General features: G+C 41.6%; 1 protein-coding gene across 1 annotated transcript in view; it reads right to left on the reverse strand.

The window, feature by feature from the left end:
• Positions 1 to 672: 672 nt before the first annotated feature.
• The window catches only part of camk1da (calcium/calmodulin-dependent protein kinase 1Da), an 81,901-nt gene continuing 61,881 nt past the window's right edge, over positions 673 to 20,692 (reverse strand). Inside the window, exons 6-11 of the mRNA XM_014410804.3 lie at positions 14,986 to 15,061; positions 11,052 to 11,164; positions 10,388 to 10,466; positions 10,155 to 10,242; positions 9,366 to 9,627; positions 673 to 8,260 (exon numbers count right to left, since the gene is read on the reverse strand). Of these exons, the coding sequence (XP_014266290.2) occupies positions 8,136 to 8,260; positions 9,366 to 9,627; positions 10,155 to 10,242; positions 10,388 to 10,466; positions 11,052 to 11,164; positions 14,986 to 15,061 (743 nt within the window). The 3' untranslated portion in view covers positions 673 to 8,135. The remainder of the gene's footprint in view (positions 8,261 to 9,365; positions 9,628 to 10,154; positions 10,243 to 10,387; positions 10,467 to 11,051; positions 11,165 to 14,985; positions 15,062 to 20,692) is intronic.

The raw sequence follows: 20,692 nt of genomic DNA on the forward strand, positions 1-20,692 counted from the left end.
CCACAAACTGCATGTCTTTGGACGGTGGGAGGAAGCCGGAGTACCTGAAGGAACCCACGCAAACACAGGGAGAACATGCAAACTCCACACAGAAAAACCCCGGCCTGATGGTGGAATTGAACTCAGGACCGTCTTGCTGTGCAGCAACAGTGCTAATCACCATGCCACCGTGCTGCCCGTAGTAGTGAAAGCTATCACTACTACAAAAATACAGAGTGATATGTTGTATTTCCAAAGTTTTTTCTGCACTTTTATTGAACCCTTAGTTGCAATGACACATGAGGACATCCAATAAGTAGTGATAACTGGAGTGTAAACCAAAGGAGAACGTGTTCAAGTAGAGTGTTCACTTTTATGCTGGACAGTTACATCTGTTGAAAGGCAAGGCGTGCCTTTAGTGTTTGCAAGATCTGTCCTCTGTGTGTAAGCCATCTGCTGTACAGCATATACATTACATGCAGTCAGACTGTAGTAAAGAGTGTTTGCTCTAGTTCCAGATTCATGAGTATGTGAGTGTTTAAATATGGAGAGATAACACACAGTCGAAAGTGTTTACATTTGCAGGAATGTAGTTGTCATTCTGACACTGTGTAGTGCTAATAAGTCAGTCTCATTTTGTCGAGTATGCACACAAACAGACAGAGAAAAAGAGTAAATGAGAGTAGAGAGTCATTTTACGATCATTCAGGATTTATTCCAGGAGAAAAGACAAACAAAACACAATCAGTCGCTCTGGCCTGTGTTGTTATGGTAACTCTGATATGTGCACATGATTGTCAAAGGCATCTGATATACAAGCCCCATCAACAGAAAATCATCATCATCGAAATCATCATTATCACACCACATTTAAGTGCGGCAGGCAGTGGCCGCTCCGATAGGTGAGAGCATCGTCGACGTAACGACAGTGCACAGGATGAGAGTTTGTTGTGGTCACATGCAGAGAGTAAATACAGCCAGCTAAATTAGCAGGCTCTGGACAAGGACACCTACAGGGAGACACCAGGGGCCAAAGAGCAGCATGTGTAGAGTTTTAGTCCTACAAAGAAATCTTAGCGAGAGAGATTCTCTCAACTGGTCAGTTAGCTGTTCAGGTTAGAGGTGGTGGAGTGTTTTTAGCATCAGCTAAACCAAAGCTAGCTAATGCATTTACTAATGCTAACAAAGTCTAACAACTTTTTCAGTCTAAGAGGACACTGAAATAGTTGGTAACAATTCAAATACATGCTTGTAGTTCCTTGTAAGTTTCAACATAATGCTACTGAACAATTGTATAGACTTTAGCTAGGTAAAACCACCCCCGCTAATTAGTCTACATACAACACACAGTCAGTAGCTATATATATATTTTAAACTCTCTAGCCTTTGCATTTATGACATACAAATAAGTAAGGAAAGTATCAGAGAATTTAGCTACACAATATACGTTATCAACTTAGCCAAACTAAATAAAAAGCTAACGCACATATGGTAAGGTAACATAGTACATTTTAAAATCATAAAACTAAAAGTTCTTTATATTTGCACTTTTGATTCAGTTTTTAGATGCCTTAGATGAGAACTCTATGCTCAAACACAATTGCACATAAGTGCAAATGCATTCACTTGCACTTTTCTTGAACGGAGCTTAATAGTAATCCCTAATTCCTAAATTTACTATTAATTTTCTTCATTGATTTTTCAGAAACTCCTTACACACCAAACACTTCCGCGTGTTAAAAAAAGGTCAGCTAGCATGCTTTTGACAACATCCATTAGAAACTACTTGCCCCACAATGCACTGCAAATTTTTAACCTAAACAAAAAACCTAGATGAAACTCAGCTTATGACCAACTACTGCTTCCATAAAATCTAGTTTTCAAGCAATGAAAGGCTCTTTTTGAGATTTTAAGTCATCTTGCTCATCTTCTGAATACATTTCACTTCCATACAACTAAAACCAGCTTTAAGTATAAATTCAGTGACACAACCACTATTTAGTGTATTTTCAATTTGCATAATAAAAACCTGAAAAAAGGGCAATATAAATGCATTTTCTTCCAGTCACATGACAACACAGTCATTCTAATGAGCAGAATTAAAGCAACTTTCATAGTAATAAACATAGTTAATCCAGCAAATAATAATAGTGATAATAATAGTAAGTAATTCCAGGGGTAAATTTTGCCAGTTAGAACAAATACTCTGCTTGGCTCTTGTGGACCCGGTCATCTCAACCTGTGTACGTCTTCACATAATACAGAGATACGAACATCATACAAGGGCATATAAGATTATGCAAACACTCATGGTAAAGTTGAAATCTTGAAGCACTTTTTTTCAACATGCTTGTGTTTTTTCATGAAGGTGCAGTTTTTTTTCTTCATAAAAAAAAAAGAAAGAAAGAAAAGTCAAAGGATGGTGAGTTTAAAGTGGAGAGAGCGAACGTCCGTAACAGTGTGTTTCACAGCTTTGGATTTCTCCCGTTAGAATGGCAAAAAAACAAAAACGTAAGCCTGAGTTCAGTAAACGATGATTTCACCTTTTTAGTTGGACTGACACTGAAGTGATGGTGGAACACTGATGGCATTAAACTGCGCTGTGCAGCTCTGCTGATAGCAGTCGCGTGCTGCCAGACAGTTTCTGAAAGCTAACCGCAAAGTCGGGAAGTAAAGGAGACTTGAAGCTGCTTTTTTTTTGTTACATTTTTTTTTACATTAAAACATTCCATAGAGGATACAATCAACTTCCCTTGCAAACTCACTCGTTCATTCACTCACTCAGACATGCCTGTACAGCAAAGCATTCGTAAATATTACCTTGAAAATGATCATCAGTATTCACAATCTATTTACAGTAGCATGGAAAGACTCATTTGGATTACATTTATGTTCTCTCTCTCTGTAGCAAACAAAAACAGCAGACATAAAACCACAGAGGAGCATGAACCTGAACCCTCTGCCTGCCTCACAGCACATTCAGAAGCCCACACGTCCAAGCTAAAGTGTACGACTTCACATTTAATGAACGGTATTCCTAATTCATTAACCTTTTTGAACAACCTCTTAAATCCCTAATGTAGCTCATTCAAATTTAATAATAATAGGTAAATGAGTGAAATGGTCTTGAATAGATTTAAATAGAGCTGCTGATGTTTTCTTTTGTTTCCTGATCATGCTTTCCAGAAATAAAAAACATTGACAACACACTTCAAATGTTTTTAAAAAATGCATAGCAATCAATGGGTAAATCGACGCGATAACAGTGAAGAATAAGATTAAGGTGGTCATTGGAATAAAGCCCTTACACGGTAGAAAGTTCCCTTCGGTATACATTGACGTCACAGTCGGATTAGTTTCCTCTCAGAAAAATGTGTTGGAATAAATGCAAACCTTCAGAAATCTCAACTATCTGTGCGCAGGCATGTGTGCAGCAGTTCAAACATTAGAAGTTTGCTTCTTTTTTGACTGCCCTGACCCACGCTGCCTTAAATATTCATACTCATCGAACTTCAGACTTGCTTGGTTGCTACAGCATTGTGCATAAAGTAACAGAAGTGTTTTCAGCCAATGAATAGTCTTCATGACACCGAGAAGTGCATGCATCAGTAGTGTCACCATATATTATGCAAGTTTTACAATTTATCCTATAGTGCTTGAAAAACAGTACATTCTGCGGAGACTGTAGTTTTATAAACAAGAACTGCAGCATGATTAGTGGTTTTCGCAGTCTTCTATCCATTAAAAGGGTATTTAAAATGTCAAATATCCCACTGCCACAGACAGAATGAAAAGCTAAAGATATACTGACTTTTTATTTCTCCAATATGGGGTGGGCCCACATCCCATAATGTGACTAACTGAACTTAAAATACATAATCAGTAGTTTATGGTCTTTCTGCGACTTTACATTGTGTATTATAGCTGATGGATTTCTATGTTGTCATCCTTCAAAAGATTATAAATGACATTTTTCTTCCCCTGAACAACCTTCAAGCAAAGCCAATAACGAGCGCACCTACAAAAACAGGCGTTTTTTTGCGCATAATGTTTTGGCCGAAACCTATTAGAAACACATCACCTTAGACACACTGCTGGATTAGGCTGGAAATTTTGCTTCATCACACTCACATACTTGGACCCACATCTTATTTTTGAAAAACCAACAGAAGGAAGGACTCTGGGGTCAGAGCTTCAGATGGGGCAAGAACTTTGCAAACTAGGTAAGATACATTAAACACAATGCTGGTTTTGGACTTTTTGTGGGATTATGGCTTAGTCTATGCTAGAGAAAAATAGGATGATGACCTGGAACTTGCATTTTCAAGTTTTCTGCTTTTACTGACGAAAGCAACCAGTCTCCAAACACAGACTCTGAATGGCAGAATTTAGAAATAATTGGTGTGTAAATTAACACACTTTAAAAACAGACAAATTGCCAACACACTGCAATCAATCTCAGTCAGTGTGCTAGTGAGTGCAACTCATCTGCAAGAGGATTCGTCTCAACTGGTTGTAGTCTGGTTATATTCCAATATAAATGCAAGGTTGCCAAGCACCTATGCCATTTTTGGAATAAATTGCCATCATGCAGCAACTAAGTCATTACTTATAGAGCCATTTCTGAGTCTGTTTCAAATCTATGAGGTTCTGATGAATTTCTGTGTATGAAGATGGCAACAAATTAGCAATTTTAACCAATTTATCAAAGTTAATGAGTGTTATCACAAACAGACAGCATGTAATTACCAACTTGTTTCCATTCCATCACAAACTGATAGCAGACTGACTTGGTCTTATTGCCATTTTATTGCCTTCCTGACACACCAAAGTTGCTTTGAAGGGGGCAGCTGACTGCGAGTGGTTGCAGACTGGTCCCAGTGTTCGAAGCAACCATTTCAAAGGAAGCAAGATCATAATATCGTTCTACATCGCCACAGTAATTTTGGACATGTTGCAATCTTCAGCCACTTTTACCCTAGTGTGACTTTGTCATTAGCTGACGATAGGAAAAATGCAGAAATACTTTAGAAACATTACTCCTTATCCTTTCCAGTGAGGGCAAAAGAGATGATAAACTAGATGGTAGATGGAGTCTAACACACAGAACTGTGCAGTGAACCAAAAATGAATTCGAGAAAACTTCGGTGAGTGTAGATTTACTGTCATTTTCACCTTAACCCAAATTTTATCCAAATGTGGCCTCACACCCACCTCATACTGCCACATATCGAGACAAGCACTATGAACACAGTTTTTTAGCAAGACAATTCAGGCAATAAAAATAATGTAAATGGCAACAGATTTTGAAAAGATAAAAGGTCACAAAACGTTCTCTTTAGGTTATTTTGCAGCTATAATTAAGCCCTTAGTTTCCATCTTGAACAACTTCAAATCTGGCTAGTTTTGTTCTAATTTGTCAAGCACTGCAGAATGAACCAAATTGTCTTCATTACCAAGCAATAGTCTTTGGCTACAATTCAATAAAGGGATCGGTACAATTGCATCGAATAAAGACATGACAATCTGATATGTGTGAGTGAGCACCCTACATTGTACAGCTCTGCGTTCTGGGACAGGAAAGGCCATTAGCCATGTTCAAGAGTTCCATTAGGTGAAGAAAACAAAAGTCGGGTTAGTAGTCAAAAATACTGACTGAGTCGTGGATCTGTGCATTTATTTAGAGCCCTGTTTCCAAAAAAGTTGGGACAACATGTAGAATGTAAATAACGAAGAGAATGCATTGATTTACCATGTCCTAACCTCCGCACTGAATTGAAAATAGCATAAAGAAAACATGAAGTAATATTATATATCATTATATATTTGAAAACAGCAAAAAGTTTGAAAGAGTTGGGGCAGAAATAACGACTGGAAAAGTAGATTAATGCCTAAAAAACCTGGACTTGGGTGTTGCACGCATCACCAGTGACATCAGTACAGCCCTGTAATCTCTTAAAAGGTGGTAAAGCCTAACCTGGGGACACTTGCACATGTTTTAGGGCTACACTGACAAGCATAGAGTCCATAGAGATCATCAACTGCCACCATAGGACAGGTTAGTTGCAAATTACTGCTGCTGCTTTTCTTTAATGGAAATCACTGCATGCATGTGTTCAGAAATGCTTCTGAAAGCTATCAGAAACATTGCGGAGCAGCTGAAATCCAATATCAAAGAATAGTGGGATAAACATTTTTTCTTTTAAAACTACAGCAATCGGCCTCCAGGTTTTTCAAAACAATTGAAATAAGTGGTGATTAGGAAATATGCCCCTGTCCCAACTTCTTTGAAAAGTGCTGCAGGTATCAGCCAGCGTGGTTGGTGAATCGCTGCTTTCAGTCTTTAATTACATTTCGTGACGTTTCTTGAAAATGCTTCAAAAAAAGCTTCAAAAGTAAGCATCGATGCCCTGCTGTTGCCTGCAGTGAGCCCACGTATGTATATGGTCAATAGAAGTCCAGGTCTAAATTATCAATGCTGAAGTCGCGCACCAACACAACACTACAGTAAGGACACAGCTAACGTCCTGAAGCCTGGATCATTAACTGCAATGCTGGCTGGAACGGCCGGACTGTGACAAACCCCAAAAATAAAAAGACTAAATCAGGAAACTGGTGTTCACCAGCGCACAGTGCAGCTGCAGTTTTCCCTGAGCACTTCTGGACTGGGTGCAGCTTGACAAATAAAGAAGGTGAGATCATGGCTTCGGTAGAGACATAAAGAACGACGGCAGGCTACAGCTTCTCCATTCTGGATTGTGTCTCTGAGGACCCACCAGGCCTTTCTTTTAGTAACTATGCTGCGCTGCCTGTAGCTCCTTGGGAAGTCTAATGACAATCCATCTTTAGTTTCTGACTTTTTTACCTGGACGTGTTTTCCAGTAAATACTTATCTCTATGTGTTCTAATTCTATCCTAAACTTATTCCATGTTTCATAATAACCATTATGTGTGTCCCTTAAAGGGCAATTATTATAAAAGTTTTAATAAAGTAAGAAAATAATAAACAAATCAGAATCTTTCAGACAATAAACAAGTTGTATAATGCTCTGACATCCAATCAATAAAGGTTTACAATCTCTACTCAATCTGATAAACACATGTGAATGGCAGCTAATCTATGTCTGATCCTTTCTGTGCAAAATAGATAAAGCGCTTACTCATGTTTCCACATCTCAACAGTCATATGGTACTTTTAAAGCACTTCTTAAAGCACGAACAAACAAACAGAGAACCAAGCCCATAAGGACACACAAATGTCTTAAAGGTGCTATGTGTGGCATTTTTACACGGATAAACCACTGTCAACATGAATTTGCTACATCTGCATCATTTGTGTTTAAAAAAAACAACGACCGCCTGTTTTCTGTGTTCCACAATTACCAGGTCAGATTGGCAGGGAGATGTGTTTGATTAACAGGAAGTGAGATTTGCTGTTTTTAGACCAAGCATCTGGCGATGATGGGAATTGGGTTCTAATTTAGATCCTAACACAACAACAGCTATTAATAAAGAGGAACTACATGTGGTTCATCTTGGGTATTGTCTCATTTGGTTACACTAATTATGCCAAGGTAGCAATATCAATTTGACAATGATATGTTTGTTACACATAGCGTCTTTAAATTTAACAGCAGTTAATAAAAGTAAAACAATCCGTTTGCCAACAGTCAAACCTAAGTCGGAAAAAAAAACTAAATAAATTGATGCGGGAAAGATCAGATTGAATGGGAAGGTTGAACTTGTATGACACCAGCAGCTCCACCGTGAACCACCAACTGCAGCTCACAGGTGGAGCAGTGGACAACCTTTTATCAGGTAATAATCAAAGCCAACTGTGTGAACATCCCCAGTGTGAGACCGTGGGTGTGCTGTGGCTGTGGCAGGACGAGTTTTACGCTGACATCCTGGTGGGTGTGCAGTATGACAATGGTGGCTTGAATCGGTGGGGTGGCGGTAAAGTCCTCTGCTCTCCCACGAGCAGGGCGGGGTACTGGCTGGGGGGCCTATCCGAGAGGCAGTAAAGTGAAGAGAGGGAGGGACAAAGAAGAGGGCGATCGTCTTCCTCACTGGTCGTCCTCGATCTCTCTTTCTTTCCCGCTCTCCCTGCTTCACAGCGCCGTGGCCTCCCAGCTGGTTCCCCGCGGGACCTGGCGTCACTTGGTTTCCGTGAGAACCGGGGCGGGGACCGCAGATGGGTGTGGCCGGTTCAGCTCCGTCCCCGTGGCAGGAGAAGAAGCTGCAGATGCCAGGCTGCAGGGTGTGACTGGTGCAGTGACACCTGACAGAAGGGAATGAGAAGCTGCATCAGCTGCTTGTAATACTGAAATCCCTCCTTGATTTCCAAAAGAAGTAGAAGACCACAGGCTTGCATTTCTCACTAGTGACTGGATCACTAAGATAAAATTAGTTTCACTTTGATAAAGAAGTGAAGACATGAAACAGCTTTTGCACTGTACCGCTAAATATGTTGAGGAAAAATACAAAATAACGTAGGTAATAAATGTAACGCTGTTCTGGCCCTTAGCTCATGTAATTTAGTGTAAATTTTATTGTTCAGAATTGTATTACAAGCCCTGCCGTCTACTAACTCAATCTTCGCTGAACAAGGTTTACCACTGTTCATTTCTCTTGCACTAAAATCCAATCCATTTATGAGGTGTGTCTATCTCAAAGATGTAACTAGAGCTACACCAATAAACCGCACTGCTCCATCTTTGAGATGAGGTATTAAGTGTAAATCTGTACCGTACTTACATTAACATTTCCTCTCCATTGTCAGGGCTACCCCTCTAAAAAACCAGAAATCTTGCTGTTTATATTTTCAAACAGCACATTTGACTTTTATAATGAAAAGCAGTATTTTATAGAAATACAGTTAGGTCCATATATATTTGGACAAGAAAAAAGTATGAACAAGGCGTGGAACAGCTCATGATCCAAAGCATGCCACATCATCTATAAAGCAGAACCATTGTGATGGTTTGGGCGTGCATGGCTGCCAGTGACACTGAGACAATAGTGGTTATTGATGATGTGACACAGGACAGAAGTAGACGAATGAATTCTGAGGTGTTCAGTGACATACTCATGCTCAAATTGATTGGGCAGTGTTTCATAATACAGAAGGTCAGTGACCCCAAACACACAGCCAAAGCAACCCAGGAGTTTGTTAAACCAAAGAAGTGGAACACCTATTCAGTATGATCAGGTAAATGCACTTTTTCTGGAATTCATAACGTCCCAAATCCTGAAGACACTGCAAGGCACTGCGCTCCCACACTGTGCCCTAAATTTTGCTCATTCACTGTTACATACTCCTATGAACAGCTCACATATGTTCTCTTAACTTTCTGATGCCACTGACACCACTGAATCATACTCACAATCCTTGTGGGGAGCTGCTATGTTGTTATCGATGGAAGAGAGCTTGCTGGCGACAGCGCTGGTGCTCTGGCTCTGCGCCGTCTGGCCGGTATTTTGGCTTTGAGCCGGCTGGTTCTGGCCCGCCTGGCTCTGGCTTTGGGCTGACTTCTGCGTCTGACTCGGCCTAGTCGGTGCGTTGGACGCATCAATGCTGCTCCCCATGCTGCTGCCAAGCTGCAGCCGCCTCATGTGCCGAACCACGGCAGTGGCATTGAACGCTTGCTGTGAAGAGCATAGAAACAAAAGGAAAATCTGATCACGAAACCTTGGGACAATGCACGCTGAGCCATCACAACTTAGGTCTGCACTAAAGTATACCCTGCTTTATCATCCTTCTGTTCACTAATGGGAACTATTGTTTAAAAAATTAACATCTAGCCGTATTTAAACAGAGTTCAAACTAATGACTGAGACCATAAACTCTTGAGCCATACCTTATTATGACGACAGAGTTCAATAACCTGGTAACGTTATGGTAAAATATATTGTGTTAAAATGACCTAGTAAATCATTTTCATTTGTGGAACATGGGAATTGTTTGAAATCTGAAGTTTGTTCTTATTTCTTCTGACTTCTTTAGGGGTAAATAGCTGTTGAGAGGTAGATCTTACCCACGAGACAAGCCAGGTTTTTATTGCTGAGTGATTCACCTTCTAAAAACAGTTGGCTGAGGAGCTGTAATAGGGTAATGTAGTCTATTGCAGTAGAGCCAAAACCACAGAGAATAAACTGCAGTAAACAAAATTTACCCTCCATTTGCTCTTGGCAAAGTTCTTTCTGATCTGCCGGCTGACTGACTCATGGATGTTCTTGCAGAGAGCCGTATCCCCAGCGATCCTGAGATATATATATAACGACACAAAAACACAATTTCTTAGTCAATACTTCTGAATGTACATCAACATCGATATCAATATTGATTTGATGGATTTTTGTGATGCTGTTGTGTGTGTGTGTTTGTGTGTGCATGTGTGTTTCTCACCAGGGGTGTCTGAGCGCCTGTTCACAAGTGAAACGCTTGGCTGGGTCTTTTTCCATCAGTCTGCTGATGAAATCCTTGGCTGGGAGAAAAACAAACCAAACATATAAACACCACATTGTTTTTTACCACGTTAAAACCCACTCACAAAACATTTTGCGACACTGAAAATCTTTGACATTTCGATCAGGGAAAGATGTTTTCAGATGTCAGATGTTGCACTGTTTGGTTTCTACTGAGAATGTGGGCTGTGTGTACCATCTGGTTTTCACTGTATCAGCCAAGTTGACCTCTGTTAATTCTACATTACTAGCAATGTGCAGGAGTGATTTCTATTTGCTCTGAGGAAACTTGACACTTCTGAAAACACAAAGCTTTTCTTGACAGTCCATAAATGCGATTTTATCCTCACTAACACAATAGACTGGTGACTGAAATAGACTTCCAGCCAATAGAACGCTGGTTTTACTTCCAGTCTATGCCCGTAACTGTGCTGGTAATGGATGAAACCACACATCGCACACTTACTCTCACATATTTTCATTCCATGCAGATTAAATCAGCGACTATGATGGAAAGGTGGTGTGTGGGCCATATGTGCCACATGATGGACCGAGGAGGCGGAAGGACAGATGGTGGAGGAAGGAGGAGGAAGAGGAGGCCTCACCTGAGTCTGATATGTCATCCCAGTACGGTGCATCAAACTCATAGTCAGCTTTCAGGATCTGCTCGAACAGCTTGGAGTCGTTTTCGTCGTAGAATGGAGGATAACCACACAACCTGCAGACGAGATATTTATTCTTTTGGTCGAATCTTTAACAGTCACTTATTTTCATTAATAAATGATTTCACTGATTACTACAGAGTCCCTTTACTCATTGTCACCCTTTTGAAATGACTGCCTTGCTTAGGACACATAGTGTTAAATGCAAACACATGTGTATGTAAGAGACAGACTAGATCTGTGTCTGTAAGGGAATACTGTAACCCAGATTAATCTTTGTAGCTACAATTTACATATGTCCCCTAAATGCCTCACATGTAGGCAACAAGTAGTGGTACAGGCAGATTTGTGTTTCTAGACATGAATTTGACAGGTTTTCTTTTTCTCTTTTCAGGATCCCTGAATATGAAATGAATATATTTAATTTTTAAAAGGTAAAAAACTCCTTATTTAGAGATTTATAGCCTGTAAGGATTTTGCTACTCATGGCAGAGACCACAATTTGACTTAAAAATCCACCCACCCTTCATTTTTCTGTATTTTGCTTCCAAGAAACCAGACTTTCTTGTAATTTAAAAAAATCTAAATTTTCCTTTCTACACTGGCTGTTTTTTCACCCATTTTCAGTTCAGTTGTTGTATCCAATGATCTTCAGAGGATTCTTTTTTTTTGTTAAGTCACTTAATGCTGACCTCTGAATCACTGAAGCATAATAAAGCACATAACCCAAGGGACGAACCAGTGTTGTTTCTACACAGACAACAAACTGGCAAAGAGCCCATTTTAAATTGTATCTTAATGCACTTTGTTACTAGCAGCCTGCTGCACAAACACATCACTTGTTCCCAGATGAATCTATGAAGAATACCAAAGACAATGGCAGGTATAAACCTGTATTGTTGCACTAACAAGGTGATTCTCAAACAGCTATTTAGCTGAAAACCTGGTATATCGCAGCATGATGTTCAGTGTGTTCTTTAAAAGAAAATCCAAGGGAACTGAAAAAGTGGGGGACAATAGAAGATGTGGCAGGCTTAAAAAAACTAGCCACAGCAGGTGATCATCTGCTGTTCACTGAAGATTCTTCAGAAATAATCTCAGTGGAAGGGTGCTATAAAAAAGCCTTTGACAGCCAGGCTTTGGTATACCAAATTACACAAGACTAGACTAAAAATCTGTGGTAACAGATCTTATGGACTGATGAATAGGAATTTGAAATTTTAAGTTTAAATCACCATCAATATGTACAAGAGTGAGTGTCTACTGACATCTGCAAAACACGGTTCTGTCGTGGTTCCGGGCAGAATTTCAGCCAGTGTTGTTGTGACAACTGATGAAATTATGAACATAGAAAAGTCAGAGTCTGATTGGCAGTGGCTTCATTGTTTAGTATGACAATGATCCCAAACCCACTGCCAATGCAGACCTGGAGAGAAAAACACACAGTGGCCTACCAGAGCCCAGATCTCAACATTACTGAAGCAGTGAGGGATCGTCTCGACAGAGAACAGAACAAAAGGCAGAAAACATCCAAAGAAGAGCTTTGGATGTCCTTCAGGAAGCCTGGAGAACTATTCCCGAAGGCTGCTTAAAGAAATGACAAGATAGCTTGCCTCAGTTGTGTACCACTTTTTGAAATACATTATCAGATCAAAACAAAATTCCTGTTTAGGCTTTGGTGCTAAAAACAACTTTGTGAAGTACTGGGTTAGGTTTAGAAAAAGATCAAATATGTGGTGAAGATAGAAAATATACATCCTATAAAACTTAGTAAAAGATTATTGCTGACTGAGTCTGGCTGTAGGAAATCCGAGGTACTATCTAAAAGGAGGAATGTCCGCACTTCAGAATGCATCTGTGAAGGCAGGTTGTGGCTTGCAGTGGTCGCTTTAACACTGGTAACAAAGAACAATTTGCAGTCAAGATTTAAGTACTCCAGTTACTCTGCTACCCTCCAGTACCCCTGCTAAACTTGCAAACTTGAATTAATAGTAGGTGGTGTCGCAGTATTGTTGTCACATCTGGACTTGAGCTCAGAGCAGTGTATTACTGTGACTGCGTAGTAGCAGTGGTAGTTGGCTGTATCGCCTTAATCGCATTAACATGAGATTACTGGTTCTTGGTGCTGATGAGCACAAATGAACTTAAGTCCAAGTTTGATTTTCCATAACGACACAAAGCAGAGCAACAGCAGAGCTGCCGCTCAGCCCAAAACACCTCATTACCGAGGTTCTGGATGCACCAGGAGATTTTCATAAAAACTCATTAAAATGCCGTTCTCCATCAATACACACCGGAAAGAAAGAATAAAAGGGAAACGCACCGGGCAGAGAGGAAGGAGGACTCTGCCTGCCGTGAGGGGAAAAGGGCTTTCTGATTTGTTTTTTTTGCTTTCTCATTTGCTTAAAGACTCACTTTGTCATGTTACTCGGCTGACCCTCCACTCCATCGAACACACACACACACAAATACACTTGCACTCGGGATCCTGGCTGATTATCATGGTTGATTACCTGATGTGATCTTTCCACCTGAGCAGCAGTCAAAACCTAACAAGGTCTGAATCCCAACGCTAATTGTGCTAATTGCCAGCAGGGAGTTGCTCTTTCTTTTACCCTGCACGCACACAGCAACACACGGACATACACACGCACAGCCATTTCTACTGTGCTGTCAAATCCACCAAATGCTTTTTACTAGCAAAAGCTTTTACTGCACTACTCACCACAAAGTACAGCGTAAAACGGGAGAAAGACAGAGAAAAAGTCAGCGCGAGAGAGTCACGTGAGTTTGTTTGCGCCTGCTTTCCTCTCAACCACTGTGAGCTCTCTGATTGCTCCTCAGGTGTTAAACATAAATGAAGATGCAGAGGCAACATACACCTTAAAATAACTCCAACAGTGGCGTTCTCAACAACAAGATTGCAGTCTGAGCACACAAACATGGTTTCCATTGTTCACCAACACTGGTGAAAAACAAGAAAATGAAAATGAAATCTCGTCACAGACGAGGGTGAGAAGGGTGACAAAGGCTAGATGGAGATCCGCTTAATGAGCGTAAATGTGATGTGAATGGAATGCATGTTTACAAACAGATTTTCCAGTTAAGGTGTTTTCAATTTTGTGATTCATACATGGCTGAGCCAGGTCTCCATAGCCCAGCTGATGATTAGAAAACTACTAGTATGAAAATGGCTGTTTTGTTGTGCTGTTATAAAGACCTTCATTCTATTTAATTACAAAGATTACATCCAAGGGAACTTGTAAAACGACTTTAATAGCTACTCAGAGATTTGATATAATGTTAGATGGAAGATTTGGTAAAAATATGTCACAGGAGGAAAACCAAAGGTGTAAATAACACACTAATTAAACACGATTACAATAACCTAAAACTGCTTCATACCTGTGTCTAGACACGGGTTATTTCAGTTATTTCAAAGCCTGCATGGCCTCTAGGGGCGACAACTTCTCTGGTCTCATTGAATTGAAATCTATGAGAAAACGACCCTACTTCTTACTGGTTTTATGACTTTAGTTAACAATTTTCCTAATTGGTTTTTTCAAAAAAAAAATTAATTCACCCTACAGCATTACGTGTATACAACGGATGGACAAGCTAATGGTTAGCAGTCATGTGACTCAATGCAAGGCAAACCTGTGAATGTATTTAGCTGATTGACTTGGCCGCATTTCTGGCAATGAACACGATTATCACAACCTTAATGATGAATAAGGCATCAAGAATTCAGATTTCCCACCGTGACCATGACCCGGTGCTAATGGAGCTTTGGTGCTTTCTGGTGATGTCAGTCATGGTGATTGATGGAAACTGCTTCCTGTACAGTGGAATATAAAGAAGTTTAATTGGTACTTACAAGATGTAGGCGATCACTCCAATGGACCAGCAGTCGACCGCTTTACTATACGGCTTCTGGGCGAGAACCTCTGGAGCTGATAGAGAGAGGGAGAAACAAGCAGACACAGCGGGGTTAGAGAAAAAAACGGCTTTGGAACGACCTCAGTTTGGTGGTAAACCTAACTACAGTGCGTTTTTACTTTTTCAGCTTGAAGTCCAGTAACAACTGCGGTGTGATTTTTATATGAAAAAGGGGCTGTTTAATGAGACTGAGTACAGAGAAAATATGCAGACACCTCATGTCTGTTGAAATTAAAATCACATGCCAGTTCGGTGCACGGTGGGAAATATTCTGCAGGAGGTACAGATTCTCATAGGTGCAGAAATACATGGTACAACTAGCTCCAACTAGCTCTTCTAGTTAGCTTCAGACCCATTTTCTCTGCTGCTGGTGTCGGTAAGGGAGGCTTTCCAGGCCCGACCTTTCTCTGCAGCTCATTACCGAAGGCCCTGGACAGAGCAAATTACTGATGACAGCGAGGTCGCCGTAATATCACCTCACATATACACACACAAGGCTCTCGAAATAGATTTGGCATGCTCACACACATACACACAGAAGGAACACCAGTCATATCTGAGTCAAAATATAAACTTTGCACACTTGTGCTGAATCTGAGTGCTTACATTTGCTTATTAGTCTAATCTGACTCATTGTGTGTGTGTCTGTTCTGGGTTTTCTGGATGCAGAACTCGAGCATTTTTACCCACTGAGATCACCGTGTCTGCAGCTCACTAAGTCCAGAGTCGGTATCAGGGTACAATCATAATGTGTAATTTCTTAATAGTCAATCACTGAACTAACCCCGTAGTGGGTCTTTGGCTATGTCCTATTTCCAAGCGTGACTTTTCTTTTTGCTGGAAGAAGCAAATTTAACAGTTGAAAGTTATCATAATGAGAAAATGAAAAAATAACAATGAAAACTGAGTCTTTCATTCAAACGCAGTTGTAAATTGTCACCTTCTTTGATTGTATTTTCACACAAAGCACCTTGAGTGGAAAAACTGCAGGAGTTCCTCTCACGGATGAGAGGAATTGATGCAAAGTTCTGACCTTTCAAAGTAAAACGATGCAAATTTTTTGCTGACTGGGTGAGAATGTGAACTGACTCTTTAAAGATAGTACACCAAAAAAAACCCTGAAGAACAGCTGGGTGCTTTGAAGCGCTTGAGCCAAAGACAGCTGGAGTTCTTTCAGGTTCTTGAAGATATTTCCCAACTCATCTAAAAGGCCACTCCAGTTCTGCGAGTGGCTTCGACTCAAGCACTTTAGTCCACCATGACACGGACGATTGAGAACCTAAACAGACACACAGCTGGATTTAGTAAAGCTGCCCTGCAACAAAAACGATTCAACATTTATGTACCTTTCTGTGTGAATAGTGGGAAATGATCTGTTTGTGCGACTTATACGACTTTTGCAACATGCAAATGTGTGTCACCGAACCTCTGTCTCCTGTAGAATGCAATCAAAGAAATGCTCACACACAAGCAGATTAAGCACACTGCACACAGAGATTCACACAAAAATGAGATATAATATGATACAGAGCATGACTGTCTGTCTCAGAGTGATAAGCATGACTGGGGTGTGTGAAGAGCACAAACACGCATCGCTCCAGATGACATGGGAAGAAAAGAGATGATGCAGGAAGTGTAAACGGCGTCAGATGGGAACAACATGTGCTCATTTAATTCATCACGTGTTTGTTGGCTCACAGGAATCATTACAGAAACAGCTAAGTCCAACTAGTCGAACTAGGTCAAACTTTGTAATGCTCGGAGAGGGTCGAACGAACCCAAAGAGCTACATCTTAGACTCTACAGGCCTAACAGGGCATTTAGAAAACGAATGAACAAGAATGACTTGTCAGCAAACAGCCTCTTCTCTCGAAAAATGGCAGCACATGTTCGGTACGTAAGGTTCCATTTGAACAAACCAGACTGTGGAACAATGTCCACACCAAAGTGAGGATCTTTGAACATGCCAGGTTGAGAGAAAACCAAATATGGCACGAACGCGTCATATCAACTCTCAAGCAGGGTGGTGGATGAGTAATGATTTGGGCTTGTTTGGCAGCCACAGGACCTTGACAGCTATTGTGTCGACCATAAACTACTCTGTTTATCAAAGGATTCATGAGTCAAATGTGAGGCCATCTGTCCAAGAAAAATTAAGTCATGAAACAGGACGATGATCCCAAGCACAGCAGCAAATCTGCAACAGAATGGCTGAAAAAGGACAGAATCAAGGTGTAGCAGTGGCTCAAAGTCCAGACCTCAACCTGATTGAAATGCTGTGATGGGACCTTAATAGAGCCACGCATAAATGAATGCCTATAAACTTCACTGAAATGACGCAACTTTATAAAGAAAATGGGACATAAATTCCTCCACAATTATGTGAGAGACAGATAAAAGTCACACAAAAGACAATTACTTCAAGTTATTGCTGCTAAAGATGCTTCCACAAGCCACTGAATCATGGGGTACGGATAGTTTTGGGGGGGGTTCTTGAAAAACTGTGTTTTTCTCCTTTTTTGTGTGCAGTCATTAGTGTGTAATGCCAGAAGTGATTTGAAGGTCTGGATGAACTGGACCTTCATCTCTCGTTACAGCATTTTGCGACTTTGGACAAGTTGCAATTTATCTGTGTAAACAGGTAAGCTAGTGTTAGCTCACAGTTGTCAGACGAAACCACAATAGATTTTTTTATCTCCAAAAACAAATAAAGATCTCTTTGTTTGGTTCTGGCTACTGTTAGCTAACACTGGTTATTTTCTTGTATGTCTTTTAACGACCAAAAACAGTAACAGCACTAACAAAATTCAAATTCAAATTTTATTTGTCATGTACACAGTCATACACAGTACGATATGTAGTGAAATGCTTGGACAACTGCTCGTGACCTAAAGAAAACAAAAAAGGAAAAGGCTATGAATAAGATAGGAAATAAATATGAAAAATTAAAAAGGGTAAATTTAACTAGGAAGGAATAAAATATAAATTAAGGTTAAAAATGAAATAACTGTACAACACAAATTAGAATGAAGGGTAAATTTAACTGGGAAAGAATAAGATAAAATATATAAATTAAAGTTGAAAATAAAATAACTGTACAACAAAATACACAATACACAATATAGAACTATATAAGAATGTATGAAGAAATCTAAATCTAAATAAATATATACACAATAACAGCAGCTGTACAAGTATTAACCGGAAATGAAGAATATAGTGACCAGTGTTGTGCAAAAACAAAGTCCAGAAAGTCCAGTGTGTGTGTAAGAACCATATGTGTGGGTCAGTACTGTGTGGTGGTGTGATTGAGAGACCGTATCGCCTGCGGGAAGAAGCTCCTCCTCAGTCTCTCTGTGTTGGTCTTCAGGGAGCGGAATCGCTTTCCTGACTTCAACAGAGAGAACAGTCTGTTGTTGGGATGGCTGAGGTCCTTCACGATCTTCCTGGCCTTGGTCCGGCACCGCCTGCTGTAGATTGAGTGCAGGTCAGGGAGCTCGGAGCGGATGGTGCGCTCAGCTGACCGCACAACCCTCTGTAGAGCTCGTCTGTCCTGCATGGTGCTGTTCCCGAACCAGGTTAAGATGTTTCCCGCCAGGATGCTCTCTATGGTGCACGAGTAGAAGTTCCTGAGCACCTTGGAGGGCAGTTGGAAGTCTCTCAAGCGTCTGAGGTGGTAGAGACGCTGTCGGGCCTTTTTCACCACGGTGTTGATGTGACAGGACCATGACAGGTCCTGCGTGATGTGAACTCCGAGGTATTTGAAGCTGTCCACTCTCTCCACTGGGCACTCGTTGATGACGGGGGTCTGGTAGTTCCTCTCCTGCTTAGTGCTGAAGTCCACTATCAGCTCCTTTGTCTTACTGACGTTTAGAAGGAGGTTGTTCCTCTGGCACCAGTTCTCCAGATTCCTAATCTCCTTCAGGTATGCCGTCTCGTTGTTATCAGAGATCAGGCCCACCACGACGGTGTCGTCAGCAAACTTGATGATGGTGGTGGAGCTGGTAGTGGCCACACAGTCATATGTGTACAAAGAGTACAGCAGGGGGCTCAGAACACACCCCTGGGGGGCTCCAGTGCTGAGAGTGGTGGAGGCTGAGACATGTCCGCCCATCCTTACTGCCTGTGGTCTGCCAGTTAGGAAGTTGGAGATCCACTGACACATAGATGAGCTGAGTCCCAGATGCTCCAGCTTGGTGGTGAGTGTGGAGGGAATTATGGTGTTAAATGCAGAGCTGTAGTCTATGAAGAGCATTTTAACATAATTCCCCCTTCTAGTGTCCAAGTGAGTGAGTGATGTGTGGAGGAGATGAGAGATGGCATCGTCTGTGGAACGATTTGGACGGTAAGCGAACTGTAGTGGGTCCAGTGTGTCTGGTAGTGAAGAAATGATGAAGTCTCTGACCAGGCGTTCAAAGCACTTCATCACTACTGAGGTGAGGGCTACAGGGCGATAGTCATTGAGAGAAGCAGGGTGGGGTTTCTTCGGGACAGGAACAATGATGGACTCTTTGAAGCATGTGGGGATCACCGACTGAGATAAAGAGATGTTGAATATCTCAGTGAACACAGGAGCTAGCTGGTATGCGCAGTCTCTTAGGATACGACCTGGGATGCCGTCTGGTCCTGCTGTTTTCCTGGTGTTCACTCTCTTGAAGGCTCTCCTTACTTCATGCTCGGAGATGACGAGCACGTTTCCGGTGCTGGCAGTATCTTCCTGTCTGCAGCCGTTAGCGCCGCTAACACTAGCATTGTTGGAGACCTTAGCTGCAGCCTCGAAGCGAGCATAGAAAGTGTTCAGCTCGTCTGCCAGAGTCACGGCCGCGTTCGTCATACCGGTTGTTGGTGCTTTATAGTCCGTTATTGTCCTTAGTCCCCGCCACAGGCTCCTAGAGTCACTCTGTTGGAGTTGTGACTCTAGTTTCCTCCCGTAGCGCTGCTTCGCCTCTTTCACCGCCCTCCGCACGTTATATGACGCGGCTTTGTACGGGTCCATGTCCCCCGTTGTGAGTCCCGTGTTGTAGGCAGCGGTGCGGGATCTCAGAGCGTTGCGGATGGTTTTATCCACCCACGGCTTCTGGTTGGGAAACGTTGTGATAGTCTTTGTCTCCACGGTATCATCCGCTAGTTTCCCGATGAATCCCACAACCGCTTCCGTAAACACGTTGACGTCATCGTCGGAGCTGTTTCTGAACATGCCCCAGTCTGCGTCATCGAGTGCGTCCTGTAACGCGGCCACCGATTGATCCGTCCAGCGCGCGACCTTCCTCTGAACCGGAACTTCCTGTTTCAGCCTTTGTTTGTATTTTGGCATGAGGAAGATGGCGGCGTGATCAGATTTGCCAAACGGGGGGCGGGATTGTGCCTTGTAGCCGTCCTTGACCGTAGTGTAGCAGTGGTCCAGTGTCCTTTCACCCCTGGTGGGGCAGGTGATGTGTTGATAAAAGTTCGGCGCTGCGCGTTTGAGGTTGGCGCTATTAAAGTCCCCCGTCACAATAAGCGCAGCGTCCCGGTGTTGTGTCTGGTGCTGTGTGAGTGCCTCATGCAGCTCGCATAAGGCGGTGACCGTGTCCGCTTGTGGTGGAATATAAACGGCACTTACAATGACCGATGTAAATTCCCGAGGTAGATAAAAAGGACGACAC

This window comes from Maylandia zebra, linkage group LG17 (genome assembly GCF_041146795.1).
Source record: "Maylandia zebra isolate NMK-2024a linkage group LG17, Mzebra_GT3a, whole genome shotgun sequence".
Taxonomy (NCBI): Eukaryota; Metazoa; Chordata; class Actinopteri; order Cichliformes; family Cichlidae; genus Maylandia; species Maylandia zebra.